This window comes from Mustela lutreola, chromosome 3, assembly GCF_030435805.1.
Source record: "Mustela lutreola isolate mMusLut2 chromosome 3, mMusLut2.pri, whole genome shotgun sequence".
Classification (NCBI taxonomy): Eukaryota; Metazoa; Chordata; class Mammalia; order Carnivora; family Mustelidae; genus Mustela; species Mustela lutreola.
Genome location: NC_081292.1, coordinates 145,273,437 through 145,289,386, shown reverse-complemented (window position 1 = coordinate 145,289,386; position 15,950 = coordinate 145,273,437). Strand labels below are relative to the sequence as shown.

The 15,950-nt window shown below is 40.5% G+C and overlaps 1 protein-coding gene across 6 annotated transcripts in view; it reads left to right on the top strand.

Moving 5' to 3' along the window:
• The first annotated feature begins 9,948 nt into the window (after window positions 1-9,948).
• The window catches only part of UBR3 (ubiquitin protein ligase E3 component n-recognin 3), a 239,426-nt gene continuing 233,424 nt past the window's right edge, over window positions 9,949-15,950 (top strand). For all 6 annotated transcript variants that reach the window (XM_059167078.1, XM_059167073.1, XM_059167076.1 and 3 more), the window contains exon 1: window positions 9,949-10,551. In XM_059167078.1, coding sequence (XP_059023061.1) covers window positions 10,004-10,551 — 548 coding nt within the window. In that variant the 5' untranslated portion in view covers window positions 9,949-10,003. The remainder of the gene's footprint in view (window positions 10,552-15,950) is intronic.

The window sequence follows — 15,950 nt, the reverse complement described above, 5'->3', positions numbered from 1 at the left end:
ACCAATCTGTACCATCAGCACCCCAAAAGCATCCACCTCATGCTCCCTTCCAATCACTTCCCTGCCCACCTTTCCAAAGGCCATCACTATCCTGACTTTTAACACCAGAGATAAATTTTTCTGGGTTTCTTTTTTTACTTTATGTAAGTAGAATCGTACTACATCAGATTTCTTTAATTCAGCAGTATGTTCTTTTTTTTTTATTTATTTTTTTTATAAACATATATTTTTATCCCCAGGGGTACAGGTCTGTGAATCACCAGGTTTACACACTTCACAGCACTCACCAAAGCACATACCCTCCCCAATGTCCATAATCCCACCCCCTTCTCCCTAACCCCCTCCCCCCAGCAACCCTCAGTTTGTTTTGTGAGATTAAGAGTCACTTATGGTTTGTCTCCCTCCCTATCCCATCTTGTTTCATTTATTCTTCTCCTACCCACTTAAGCCCCCATGTTGCATCACCACTTCCTCATATCAGGGAGATCATATGATAGTTGTCTTTCTCTGCTTGACTTATTTCGCTAAGCATGATACGCTCTAGTTCCATCCATGTTGTCGCAAATGGCAAGATTTCATTTCTTTTGATGGCTGCATAGTATTCCATTGTGTATATATACCACATCTTCTTGATCCATTCATCTGTTGATGGACATCTAGGTTCTTTCCATAGTTTGGCTATTGTAGACATTGCTGCTATAAACATTCGGGTGCATGTGCCCCTTTGGATCACTACATTTGTATCTTTAGGGTAAATACCCAATAGTGCAATTGCTGGGTCATAGGGCAGTTCTATTTTCAACATTTTGAGGAACCTCCATGCTGTTTTCCAGAGAGGTTGCACCAGCTTGCATTCCCACCAACAGTGTAGGAGTGTTCCCCTTTCTCCGCATCCTCGCCAGCATCTGTCATTTCCTGACTTGTTGATTTTAGCCATTCTGACTGGTGTGAGGTGATATCTCATTGTGGTTTTGATTTGTATTTCTCTGATGCCGAGTGATATGGAGCACTTTTTCATGTGTCTGTTGGCCATCTGGATGTCTTCTTTGCAGAAATGTCTGTTCATGTCCTCTGCCCATTTCTTGATTGGATTATTTATTCTTTGGGTGTTGAGTTTGCTAAGTTCTTTATAGATTCTGGACACTAGTCCTTTATCTGATATGTCGTTTGCAAATATCTTCTCCCATTCTGTCAGTTGTCTTTTGATTTTGTTAACTGTTTCCTTTGCTGTGCAAAAGCTTTTGATCTTGATGAAATCCCAATAGTTCATTTTTTCCTTTGCTTCCCTTGCCTTTTGTGTCAGCAGTATGTTCTTAAGAGTCATCCATGTTTGCTCATTTTCAATGCCATATAGTAGTCCATTATATGAATATACTATAATCTACTTATTTTAAAGATTTTATTTATTTATTTGACAGAGAGAGATCACAAGTAGATGGAGAGGCAGGCAGAGAGAGAGAGGAAGGGAAGCAGGCTCCCTGCTGAGCAGAGAGACCGATGCGGGACTCGATCCCAGGACCCTGAGATCATGACCTGAGCCGAAGGCAGTGGTTTAACACACTGAGCCACCCAGGCGCCCCAATATAATCTACTTATTTTAATGTTGATGGATATTTAGTTTGTTTCAGATTTAAAATGAGGACTTAGTTTAAACAAAGTACACAAATCTTGACCGTACAGTTTGATGAAATGTGAATAACATATATCATATAAACACCACGTCAAGTAATTGATCTTAATGATTTCCACTATCCAGCCTAATAAATTACCTTCTGCTCCTTATGGGTCAATTGCTGCCATCCCACAGGCAACCACTATTCTAATTTCAATCATCATAGCTTACTTGGGCCTATTACAAAACTTCACATAAATGGAGTCATGCATATGCAGTTTTTTGTGTTTGCCTTCTTTCACTTACCATAAAGATTTTCAGATTCATCTTTGATGTAACTTTTTTTTTTAGATTTTATTTATTTATTTGACAGAGATCACAAGTAGGCAGAGAGGCAGGCAGAGACAGAGAGAGAGGAGGAAGCAGGCTTCCTGCTGAGCAGAGAGCCCCATGTGGGGCTTGAACCCAGGACCCTGGGATCATGACCTGAGCCAAAGGCAGAGGCTTCAACCCACTGAGCCACCCAGGTGCCCTGGATGTATCTTCTTATTGCTGAGTAGTGTTTTACCATATGAATATACCATGACTTGTTTATATTCATTTGTTGATGGACATTTGTTTCTAGTTTTTTGCTAATATGAATAATGCTACTATGAACATTCTTGCATACTTTTTCCCTGGATATATCTGTTCTTGTTTCTCTTAAATGTAACTTTTGGATCATTGAGTAGTATATGTTCAACTTCATAAGAAACGATTGAACTCTTTTCCAAAGTGGCTGAACCATTTTGCTCTCCTACTGGCACTCATAGCTCAGGAGCTCAGCATCCTCACCAATATATGGCATAATCAATCTTTAAAATTTTAGCCCTTCTCTTGGTTGTACAGTAGACACTCAATACAATTTTGACTGGCATTTCCCTGATTACTAATGAGTACTTCTTTTGTTCATTTGTTAAATGGATTATCTCCTTTATCTCCTTTTTTGGAGTGTCTATTGAAGTGTCTTGCCCATTATTCTATTGGGATGACTGTCATTCCCTTGTTGCTTTGTAGGAATTCTCTATATATTCTAGATGGATATCCTTTTTGGGTTAGACATGTTGCAAATATTTTCTCCAACTCTGTAACTTGCCTATTTTACTCTTAATGATATCTTTTTTTTTTTAAACCGGCTTTTTAAGGGTATAATTCACATACCATTCAATTCACCTATTTAAAGTGTACAATTCAGGGCACCTGGGTGGCTCAGTGGGTTAAAGCCTCTGCTTTTGGCTCAGGTCATGATCCCAGGGTCCTGGGATCGAGCCCCACATCGGGCTCTCTACTCAGCGGGAGCCTGCTTCCTCCTCCTCTCTGTCTCTGCCTACCTCTCTGCCTACTTGGGATCTCTGTCTGTCAAATAAATAAATAAAATCTTAAAAAAAAAGAAGTAACAATTAAAAAAATAAAGTGTACAATTCAGTGGTTTTGCCATATTACATTATTAACTTTTAAAAATCGTGGTAAAATATATATAACAAAATGCCATTTTAACCATTTTTAAGGATACAATTCAGTGGCAATAATTATGTTCATAATGTTGTTCAACCATCATCACTATCTATTTCCAATACTTTTTTATCACCTCAAACAAATTTTATAACTCTTGGGCACCTGGGTGGCTCAGTCAGTTAAGCGCCTGCCTTCAGCTCAGGTCATGATCCCAGAGTCCTGGCATCCAGTCCCACATCAGGCTTTCTGATTAGTAGGGAGTCCGTTTCTCCTCCTAACACCTGTCCCTGCTTATGATTTCTCTCTCTCTCTCTCCCTCTTCTCATTCTCTCTCTCAAATAAATAAAATCTTTTAAAAAATTTTTGGTAACTCTTAATGATCCCTTTTAATGAATAGAAATTTACAAATTTTAAATTAATTAATTTTGTCAGCCAGTCTTTTCTGGTTAGTATTTTTTGTGTCCATTAAAAAATGTTTGTGGGTGCCTGGGTGGCTCAGTGGGTTAAGCCACTGCCTTTGGCTCAGGTCATGATCTCCAGGTCCTGGGATCAAGTCCCACATCAGGCTTTCTGCTCAGCAGGGAGCCTACTTCCCTCTCTCTCTCTCTCTGCCTGCCTCTCTGTCTATGTTTAGATGTATAAGTACCCTGTTAACGTTAATAAACTGAGAAAATATTGAAAAAAAATGTTTGCTCACTCCAAGATGAGAGGTAATAATAATTGTAGCAATAGTAATGTATTTGTGGATTAGGTTATAATCAGAAGCATTGTATTCCATGTGAATGATGCCTCTGGCATTGTGCCACGCCAAGTATGCCATGGATCATGTCTGTTTGCTACCCTCAGCTCTTGCAGAGAGCAACTGGTAGGGACTCAACAAATATTGCACTTATTTGTTGCATGAAAATGACAGTGGGCAAAGATGTTCTGTTCTTTAGTGGAGGTGCAGAGAAGGAAACTTTCTTCTGGTTTAAGAAAAAAAAGGAGGGAGAGAAAGTTAGCACAATATATATGGTATTAAATGATGATGAGAAAGACTCCAGAAGATTGTTAAGCATTTATAGCCTTGGAAAAATTGCACAGATTAATCTGTAGAGGAGCTAATATAGGTCAAACCCTTAATGCACAGTCATGCTTTTTTCCCAAAAATATTTCTAAAGCATGAGTTGAGAAACTTACTAAAAATGTCCTTGCTTCAATATTAAACAAATGAGAGAATCACAGTAAGCATAGTTGCAGGATTTTACAAGACTTAGATATTGAAGATGGTAAGAAGGAAGGGAGAGAAGGGGTTGTTGGGGAGGGAGAGAAAGAAGAAGAGGTGGAGTGAGAGAGGAGAAGGAAGAAGGGCACATGTGGGAACAATAAGTGATTTCTCTTCTAGGCTTTGTTCTTACGTTTTGACCTATGAAATAAAGGGTATCATTGCTGCTAGTAAAATGGGGCCTAGTAATAATAATAATAACCTTTCAGGGCTGTGAATCTTAAATGTGATCAGGCAGAATTTCTTGGCTATAGTAGACACAATCTTTCTTACGGTGTGAATAGTTGTGATTAGAGCTGGTGAACTTGCTGTGCACCTAGAGAAAAGCCTGGTGTGTATATATGGAGGCCAGGCGGAAATTTAGAAGTTACGATTGTGGTAGGCATCTTGCATGTGTGTATTTCTAGCAGGTATCTCTTTCTCTTCCTTCTGGTCATAAAGGTGGCATCGGCCATCAGCTGGGTCAGTCAGAGTTCTTCCTCTGGGTTTTAAGTGGATCTGGCAGACAGGAGATCCGTTTTCTCTGTTGTGAAGGTGTGGAGATATGGTCTAGAGCTGGGGCTGGGGAGGCACATGCACATAAGCTGTTGGAGACAGTGGAGCCCATCCTAAGAGCTGAGGGTGCATGCAGGTTCATTCCCCTCTTCCCTCCATTGTTTATATCATCTAATATTATCCTCTTTTTGGCTTAAGCTAGTTCAAGGACTTTCAAACAGAAAGTCTTGATAAATACAAAAGCAGCGTTGGAGTGTTTCTATTATTTTGTTATTTCTCTGTTAAGGGTCTCCAATTTTGGAAGCAATTGGGTCATCTATCATTTGTAGCTTTTTAACCTTACTTGTGTGGTTTTATTATAATTTGAAAAGCCAATTTAAGAAGCAAAATGCAGTTCTTTAGGTACTATTTTGTGGCTTTCTGTAACAGCAGTATGTTGCATTATTCATTCAATGTCCTCAGTAGAGTAACAGTAACATTTAATGAAGTATAGCATTTAAGGAGTACAGAGTTTTCAGCTGCATTTCAGTCTGGCTTTCCCTCATGGAAATATGATCCTTGTAGGAATTCCCCATGACACAGCACAGTGATTTGAGAGGTAATTTAGAAGAAGAGTTTTTATATTACACTCACACACTGAAAGAGAAAAATGTCAGACTTTCTGAATCCAAATGATAGAAGTCCCAAACATTCTAGGAGAAGCAAGGATTTGAGAGCTTATCATACTCATTTTAAAAGCTAAAGCAGTAAAATAGTTTGTACCTGGACAGAAACTTGATTTTTTTCATTCATCTCACATAATAACTAATACTACTGATTACTATTATTATTTTAAACTGTTTTATTGAGGTGTAGTTTCATACCATAAAATCCACCTGTTTTTAGAGTAAAATTCAGTGATTTTTAGCAAATTACATAGTTGTGCAACCATCACCCAACCAACTTTAGAATGTTTTCATCATCCTAAAAAGATACCTTGTATCCATTTGCAGCCACTCCCTGTTTTTTACTCCCCAGCTTCAGACAACCACTTTCTGCCTCTACTTTCTGTCTCTGTACATTAGTCTTTTCTGGACAGTTTATGTAAATGTGTAATATAATATTCATCCTTTGTGTCTGACTTTCTTCTTTGACAAAACATTTTTAGAAGTTTATTCATTTTGTTTATCCATTTACAAATTCATAGACCTTTGGATCATTTCCAGTTTGAGGGGACTATTACGAATGATACTGGTATGAATATTTACATCTAAGTTTTTGTGTGGATATGCAGTGTAGATTCTCTTGGGTAGATTCCTAGGAGTGGAAATGCAGGGCTCAATGATAAATTTGTTTACTATTTAATTTAATTTTTTTTTGAAGTAGGCTCCACACCCAGTGGGGGTTTGAACTCAAGATTAAGCCTTGAGATCAAGAGTTGCATGCTTTATGGACTGAGACAACCAGGAACCTCTCTTTTTTTTTAAGAGTATAGTTGATACACAATGTTACATTAGTTTCAGGAGTACAACTTAGTGATTTGATTCAAGTTTATACATCATGCTTTGTTCACTGCAAGTATAACTATAATCTGTCCCATGACATTACTATTACAATATCCTTGACTATATTCATTATGATTTGCTTTTTTTCCATGACACTCATTCCATAACTGGAGGATTGCATCTAACACTCCCCCTCACCCATTTTGCCCATCCCTTCAACCCCCTTCCCTCTGGCAGCCATTAGTTTATTCCCTCTATTTACATGTCTGATTCTTGTTTATTTATTTATTTTTTTAGTTTGATTTATGAGTGGAATCATACGGTTTTTGTTTTTCTCAGTCTGACTTACTTCACTTAGTATAATTACTTCTTGGTCTATCCATGTTATTGTTTCTCCATATCCTTGACATTTGTTATTATCTATCTTTTGATTATTGCCATTCTAGTGGATAGTATAGTGGTATATTATAGATGTAATTTTCCTTAATGATTAATGATGCTGAGTATCTTTTCTAAGTCTATCAGCCATTTATATATCTTCTATATGTCTGTTCACATATTTTGCCCATTTTCTGATTGGTTTATTTATATTCTTAATATTATCAGTTATTTTTTAATGGTTCTTTGATTTTGAACAGGTCTTATATCATCATAACCAGTTGTAGTGAGTACGAACCTTTAATAAATAAATGAATAAATAAATAAATAATATGTAGTAAGTGCAAACCCCTACTAAATGAAAAACAGGAACAAAATACAAACTAATCACATAGCAAATAAGCCTAGACCATATGCGTGTAGTGATAACAAACTAACCACATAGCAAATACCACATAGCAAATAAGCCTAGATCATATGCATGTAGTGATAAGATTAGCGCGGAGTAACAAGTTGTAAATATTTTAACTTGTACGAAATATCGTAAACCAAAACATGTTTACGATGTGTGTATGTTTTTGGTGTGTAAGCATAAGAAAAACAAGTGATGTGATGTGTTTATGAAGGAGACTTAGCACAGTATATAAAGAGGCATCGGGTGGGACTGAGGTGAAGCGAGTTCCCTGTCGGGAGAACATCATCGCCGGTGCTACCGACATCCCGACAGTTTCGTTGCCGACCACTCGCTGGTTCTCAGTCTCAACTTCTGCGGTGACCTCTCTGTCTAGATTGTGAGGCGACGTCTCCTTCTCCATGACAACGTCAGCGGGCCCGTGACCGGGCCACGATAGTGGTGCGGACCTCGTCCCAATAAAGATCAAGGGAGTTACATCATATCCATCTCTCTATCTCTTCTTTACACGTTGCGACCTCCTGGGAGGACGCAGGGGTTTTGCTCGCGACACCAGTATAAGTGGGAAATCTGGCAAATGTCTGGATTTCTGTACATGTGCTGCAATGTCTGTGTGACTGAAATACAGGTTAGTATTTAAGTTTTGTTATTTTTGTACAGCAAAAATGAGGCACTGGTTGGATTTTGTGGATGTTTCCAGAAATCCCAGAACTGCCTTAACCCATAAGCATTGACTGGTGAACGCACACTAGTTCTACCTTAATTTGAAATGTTCCTGGAATTTACTTGGTTTATAATTTGGTGATTCATAAAGAGAATTATTGAGCAATTTTGAATCAATTATCACTGCTTAATGATTATTATGACATGCTTTATTAATGTAGAGGGTCACGATATATAAAATAGTATGTTTTGTGTTTAGTTCATTTCAAATACAGGGTTATGGTTTGGAAATACTCTTTTCTACTTCCTTGGATTATTTCTCCTATAGTTTTATTTTTTTCATTCTTGGTTGTCCTCTGTAATATGTTACTAATTTCTTTGTATAACACAGCCAGCTGTCTGGAAGTAAGCTGTGGAAGCTTTAATAAGCTGTAGAATTTTAGTTCTGGAAGGATCATTAATAATAATCTCCCTCAAGGTTCAGATTTCATTAGACAGGGAAATATAAACTCTGGAGATTTTGATTACTTAGGTCTGAGATGGTTCATGGGAATCTGTTTTTGTGAGTAGAGCTTCTGTGATTCTTAGGGATCAGGCAGGTTTGGAAAATACTGGTGTGGTAGTTAAGAGCAGAGCTTTTGGAATCAGATGGATTTGGATATAAGTCACATTTCATTTAATTGCCAGCTGTGGGTTTTGGGGCACATAAATCATCTCCTGAAGTTTTTTTTTTTTTTTTCTATTAACAGTACTTACCTCATCAAACTATTGAGAGGATTAAATGAAATAACATATATAAAGAGCAGGGCCTGTAAAAATATGTAGCAAATATTATCTATTATAAGTATGTTCTATTTAACAATAATCGTACAAATATTTCAACATTTATGCCCTATAATGAAGAAGACTCATTCTTTGCCCTTAGGAAATTTACCAATTAGTGAGGTGAAGATGAGATTTTTACAGTAAAGGCAGTAAGTTATATCATTAAGGGGTGCCTGGTTGATTCAGTTGATAGAACATGTGATTCTTAAACTTGGGGTGCTGAGTTTGAGCCCACCTCCAGTATAGAGTTAAAAAAAAAAAGAAGTTGTATTATCAAGTAAGTTAAGAGCCATTCTTTTGAAGAAAAGAAATTACATAAGTAGACTGTGCTAGATTAGACTGCAGGGTGAGCAAGTGGAATGGAGTGGTGTGGGAACTAGAAGCAATAAAGAACCAGAGGCAGGAAATGATAAAGCCTCATAAAACAATGAACAGTCCCATTGGTCTATTTCATATGGCAAACCTGGAGTAGTGTCAGGAGATAAGGACCTAAAGATAGGTGGGTTTTGGGGGGCGCTTGAGTGGCTCAGTTAGGTAAGCATCTACCTTCTGCTCAGGTCATGATCTCAGGGTCAGAGTCCTAGCTCTGGGACAGAATCCTAGCAGGTATCCCTGCACAGCGTGAGCATGATTGCCCTCTGCTCTCCCCCCCTTCCGTGGGTGTGTTCGATCTCTCTCTGAAATAAGTAAATAGAATCTAAAAAATTAAAAAAAAAAAAAAGAGAAAAGTGGGTGTTTGAGAGAAGATTTAAGGAGCTTACCATATCCCCCCACCGCCGCTGAAGACTTTGAACAGAATGATAGTAAGAATGTAGTGTACTTTAATCATCTAAAAAAATGTACTTTAGATTAACCTGATAATAATGTGAGGGTAAGGATTGATATGGGGGGAAATTAGGAGTTTGCTTCAACAGTAATAGTGATTCAGTAGTAATTAAGGGTTAATGACAATGGGAATCTACATCTCAAAACGGAATGCAAATGCTTAAAATACATCTGAAAGATGCTCTGCATAATTCCTATAGTCCAGGTAAATAAAGAAGAAAATGTCCATATTAAAGATTTTTCATATGGTCCATACTAAAGTTGTCCATATTTTTTTTTTTTTTTTTAAAGGCGGGTCCCTTATTTCAGGAGCTCTCAACTTTGGGAGTCAAGAGGAGGGGAAAGGACCCAAGAGCACCCACGAGAGAGGGGCGGGGAGCAGGCCCCAAAGCCCGAGGGGGCGTGTGCAGGGGCGGGGACGCGGACGGAGGTGCGCGGCGACTCCGCGGTATCGCGAGAGTTGGGCGGGCCGAGCAATCGCAGCAGTCAATTCCCCCACCCTCCCGGGAGGAGCCGCCGGCCCTGGGCTCTCCAAATTCTGAGCTCTCATCATGGCGGCGGCGGCGGCCGCGGCGGCCGTCGGGGGGCCGCAGCCGCCCCAACCCGAGCTGCCCGCGCCTGGGCTGGCCGTGGACAAGGCGGCCACCGCGGCGCACCTGAAGGCGGCCCTCAGCCGGCCGGACAACAGGGCAGGTGCTGAGGAGCTACAGGCGCTGCTGGAGCGGGTGCTGAGCGCCGAGCGGCCGCTGACCGCGGCTGCGGACGGCGAGGAGGCGGCGGCAGCCGGCGGCGGGGGCGGTCCGGGGGCGGCCGAGGAGGAGGCCCTGGAGTGGTGTAAGTGCCTTCTGGCGGGCGGCGGAGGCTACGAGGAGTTCTGCGCGGCGGTGCGGGCCTACGACCCCGCGGCGCTCTGCGGCCTGGTCTGGACAGCCAACTTCGTGGCCTACCGCTGCCGGACGTGCGGCATCTCCCCCTGCATGTCGCTGTGCGCGGAGTGCTTCCACCAGGGCGACCACACCGGACACGACTTCAATATGTTCCGCAGCCAGGCTGGGGGTGCCTGTGACTGCGGGGACAGCAACGTGATGCGGGAGAGTGGGTGAGTGGAGCCCTCCTCCGGGGCGGGGGGCACCGCGGGCGGCTCCTGCCGGGTCTGGGGAGGCCTCGGGAGGGGGGAAAAGGCTGGGAGCCGACCCTGAGCTGTCAGGGGAAGGGGTGGGGGAGGGTGCAGCCGCATGGGGATGGAGGTGACTGAGCTGTCAGCGGTGGAGAGGGAGTGGGGAGAGGGGAGAGCGGAGAGCGGAGAGCGTGTTTACCGAGCGAGGCTGTGAATTTTCGGGGAAGCCAGGGCGAGTGAGTGGTAGCGACAGAGGAGCCAGTGCGTGGGGTAGGAGGGGAAGGAGGAGCAGAAGATTCTTGGGGAATCTGGTGTCGTGCTGTCATTTGTGCACTTACTGGGAAAAGCTTTAAAGCTGCCAGGTTCTTTGGGAAGAAAATGATGTGATTTGGATTAAGTGGAAGAGGGATGGTATTGGGGACCGAATTAGGTCGCAGGATGGTAAGAGTCGGGGAGGTGGTCTTACAGCTGCAGGGGAAGACAGCTTGGGTGGAAGGACTTCTGAACTGTCAGTGTGTCTGTCAGTATCGGCGAAGGAGCTCTAGAGCTTATGAGGGTTGAGGGAGGAGGGAAGGGGAGGGGCCTGCATGAAAAGTGACTGTTGAGCTGTCAGCGGAGTATTTGGTGTGCTGGAATGACATCTAGAATTGGGCTACTGAACAGTCGGTTATAGAACACACTACATACCAGAAGAACAAACAAAACACTGAGCGAATTAGGAATCAAGTATTAGGTCTTCTCCAGTTAAAAGGGCACTTTATTCACTGACTATTATGTGAACATCTATTTAAAAGGAGACGGTCAACAAATGCTTTTTTGATAGGATCAGTGTACCAGGGTGTTGGGACTTAGGACAAAAGGCATTTCAGAGATTGCAGTGAGTTAAAGAGTTGGTGCATGTAGTGTTTTGGCATGGGACATGTTATCAATATCTGGGGAAGTCCTGGGAAAAGAAAAAAAAAACTTGTTGAAAGAGAGGACATTTTGGCTGGGCAATAGTTGAAAGAATGTTAGCAAACCCAGTTATTCAAGTTTTAATATTTTCTGGTCTTATAATTAATAATAGAGCATACTCCTTTTAGAAAGGGTCACTATTTTCTTCTTTGGAGTACTTGTAGGTTACTGTTACTACGGAATGTTTGTGTCTACCAGGTGCAGGCAAGGCTCCTAGGATATTAAAAATGAACAAGACATTGACTTACCTCCTAAGCGGCTTACGCTACAGTAGAAAATGATAAATTCTTTAAATACTCTGGGAGTTAGAGGAGGCTTCTCTGCAGAGTGAGTACGAAAAAGGCTTCAGAAAGGAGGTATTTTAAGCTTGTAACTAGTATCACTACTACTACTACCAACAACAATGGTAATAGTAATTGCAGCCAATATTTGAGAATTAAAATGTATTCTGTACACTGAAAAATACTTAAACAATTAATATTTGAATAGGCAAAATATTCATGTAGCCAAAAAAGCAAAAGAGAAAAAAAGATGCACAGTTTGAAGTTTCCCTCCCATCCTGACTTTCATCTGCCCAGTTCCTTCTCATTGTTACTGCTTTCTCTTAATGTAAAAACAAACAAGGATGAATATGTATTTTGATTATTGTTTCTTTTTATACAAAAGGTAATGTAACATCTTGCATTTTTCACTTACCAAGCACTTACCAAGAGGTTTTTCCATGTCAGTAAATCAGTGTATCACTCTACTTAAAAAAAAAAAAAAAAAAAAAATCTGCTGTTTAGTGTTCATGTGCATGAGCCAATGAAGGGGCAGAGAGAGAGAGAGAGAGAGAGAGAGAATGTTAAGCAGTCTCCATACCCAGCACAGAGCCCAATGTGGAGCTTTATCGCATGACCCTTGAGATTATGACCTAAGCTGAAATCAAGAGTCAGACGTTTAACCACTTGAGCCACCCAGGTGTCCTGCCACTCTGTTTATCATCATTTTTGATATTTGACATTTGGGTTTCCAGTATGAAATAAAAAATCTGGTATACCTGTCTTTTTTTTTTTTTTAAGATTTTATTTATTTATATGACAGAGAGAGAGAGAGAGACAGAGAGAGAGAGAGAGAGACAGTGAGAGTGGGAACACAAGCAGGGGGAGTGGGAGAGGAGAAGCAGGGTTCCTGCCAAGCAGGGAGCCCGAAGTCCGGCTTCTTTCCAGGACCCTGAGATCATGATCTGAGCTGAAGAAGGCAGAGGCTTAACAACTGAGCCACCCAGGAGCTCCCCCACTTTTTTTTTTTAAAGATTTTATTTACTTGAGAGAGAGTGAGCAGGGGCAGGGGCAGAGGACCAGGGAGAAGCAGACTCCCTGCTAAGCAGGGAGGAGGGGGGCACCCTGTGGGGCTCCATCTCAGGACCTGAGCTGAAGGCAGCTGCTTAACGATTGAGCTACCCCGGTGCCCCATACCTGTCTTTTTACACCTGTGCAAAAATATGAGTGAGATAAGTGCTCAATGGATTTACAAATTGTCCTCCATAAGGCTGAGTACTAAGCAAAGTATCGGACTTCTGTGTTCCAACTCCATCAAAAGAGTGTTAACACTTTGGATTTTTATCCATCTGTGTGGTAAACAAATATTAACTGCTTTACATTATGTAACTCATTTAATCTTCAACAAACCTGAGATTGTTACTGTCATTATTCCCATGATACAGAAGAGGAAAGTGGGGCACAGTTTTAAAAAAACTTGCTCAGGATTATACAGGTAGTAAATTACTGCTAGCCTTCTGGCTCCAGAGAGTGACCGCTCAACACTTCTCTCTACTGCCTCTACAAATAGCATTCCTATTGAGTACCTCTGTTCAATACTGTGTTTTTGTCCTTTTTTAAATTTTTTTTTTAATATGCCATTCCTATTTGGGCCTTTGTTTCTTTTTCTTCTTCAAAACCTAAAAAAGAGGTGCCTGGGTGGCTCAGTCGTTGGGCGTCTGCCTTTGGCTCAGGCCATGATCCCAGGGTCCTGGGATCCAGCCCTACAATCAGGCCCCCAGCTCAGTGGGAAGCCTCCTTCTCCCTCTTCCGCTCCCCTTGCTTGTGTTCCCTCTCTGGCTGTTTCTCTCTGTCAAATAAATAAATAAAATATTAAAAAACAACACAAAACAAAACACCTAAAAAATTATTTTTTAAGAGGATTTTAAAATGGGAATTGGAGGGGCACCTCAGTGGCTCAGTGGGTTAAAGCCTCTGCCTTGGGCTCAGGTCATGATCCCAGGGTCCTGGGATCGAGCCCCGAATAGGGCTCTCTTGGCAGGGAGCCTGCTTCTTCCTCCCTCTGCCTGCCTCTCTGCCTACTTGGGATCTCTCTCTGTCAAATACATATTAAAAAAAAAAAATCTTTAAAATGGGAATTGGAACAATCCTTTACTGATATTTAGACATTTTTACTTCTTAGGTGAAGTTAGCATTTGGAACCCCTAAAGAGGGGGAAAGTAGGAAATAATATTGACTCTTTCCTGAATTTTGGAATACAGTCATAATAATCAGGTTGGTCTGCATGAGTTGTAGGTCTGATCTAAATTGTGATGCTTCCATGTAGGAGCAGAAATATCTCAGTGTTTCTTTGAAGGTACTCATGCAAGGCGCGTGCTCATCTTATAGCACTTGCCTTTACTGACATCTGGTAGATTCTTATTTTTTCCCTAGCCTGGCAGCGCTCTGTGAATTGATACATAGTAAATAATTCTTATTGCCTATCTGAAATGCAGAGGTATTGCCAGCAGTTGCCATGTCCAATTTCATAAAGGAGAAAAATAAACAAGAAATGTATTGTGGCCATGTGAAAATTCTGGAGTTTTTACAACTCTTTGGGTTAGATAGAATATTTCTGGGCTATACACCTAACGACTGCCTGGAGAGACATAGGTGATGTTAGCCAATAGTGCAGGATAAAAGGCTGCCTCGGGAATCACCAGGTTTACACACTTCACAGCACTCAAAAATATATGTTTATAAAAAATAAAAAAATTATATAAAAAAAAGGCTGCCTCGGGAACCTTTTCAGGACTAGAAATATCAACAAATTACAGTAGTGTTTCTGCCGGGCAAAATGGACACTGTGGCTTGGACAGAATACACTTAACTTTTCTCAGTTTTTGATATTTCTTAAAACCCTCTTAGGTTCCTAAGAATTGAAGACATGTTGTTTTTGGGGTTGTTATTGTAACTGCAATAGAAATTTTTAAATACCATTTTTCAGTAAATTTTTAAGGAAGGATTCTATTTTCTCTGTATCTGCTTTCTTAGAAAACCTGCTGTGCCTTAATCCTTTTCCCAAGTGTCTGTTGTGGTAGAATATGTGATTGGAGGTGGGGAAGAATGTTGGATCTGCCATAACCTATATTACTATTTAATTTTCATATTTATAATTATAAAAATATAGGGGAAAGATTTAGTTATTTTTGTAGTGGTATTGATATGTTATGGAAATATTAACAGATACACAAACCAAAGGAAGAAAACAACTGGGGTGGGTGCCTGGGTAACTCAGCTGGTTAAGTGTCTGCCTTGAGCTCTGGTCATGATCCTGGAGTTCCAGGATTGAGTTCTACATTGGGCTCCCTGCTCAGCAGGAAGTCTGCTTCTCCCTCTGACCACCCCCTCCCCGATCTTGTGCGCTCTCTTTCTCTCTCTCTCTCACTCTCTCTTAGATAAATAAAATCTTAAAAAAAATTCATTTGTGGGATGAATTCACAAAGGGTATGGAAACTAGATATTAATAACTATGTATAACAGTTTAATTTTGCCACTAATGAATAAATGCAGTCATTGTCAAAAATGGTTGATGGATGGATAAATTTAAAAAAATGAAAAATCTAAAATAATATCTGATTGTTTTGGGGTTCTGATGGTGCTAACCAGAAGCTGGAATTTTAAACATTTAGTTCTCAAATTTTGGTGCAGAGAATGACCATTTTTATGTTCTATCCTGTATTTATAGTTTTCTTTCTATTTTTTTTTTTTTTGCCTCCTTGTTTGTTCTCTCTCACAGATTCTAAGCTCTTTAAAAAATAGGAACCTTATCTTGCTGTTAATCAGAGGCCAGCATAATCTCTTGCTCTTAGTAGGTGCTTAGCAAATTGGATGAATTAAATTGGATAAAATTGTGGCTCTTATACCTGAAAATCTGCCTTGAGAGTACATTGGTTTAGTTATTCATTGTTTGATTATAAACTGGTTATTTATTGATTATTAAACCCATAGCATCTTTTTTGAGAGTGCTTTGGGGATAATTTCTTTTTTTAATTTGAAAAGTAATACATATTGGTTACAACATAAAAATAAGTGGAGGGTGACCTACATGACTTAGGCAGTTAAGTGTCTGCCTTCGGTTTGGGTCATGATCCCTCTGTACTGTTCATGCTTTCTCTCAGATAAAAT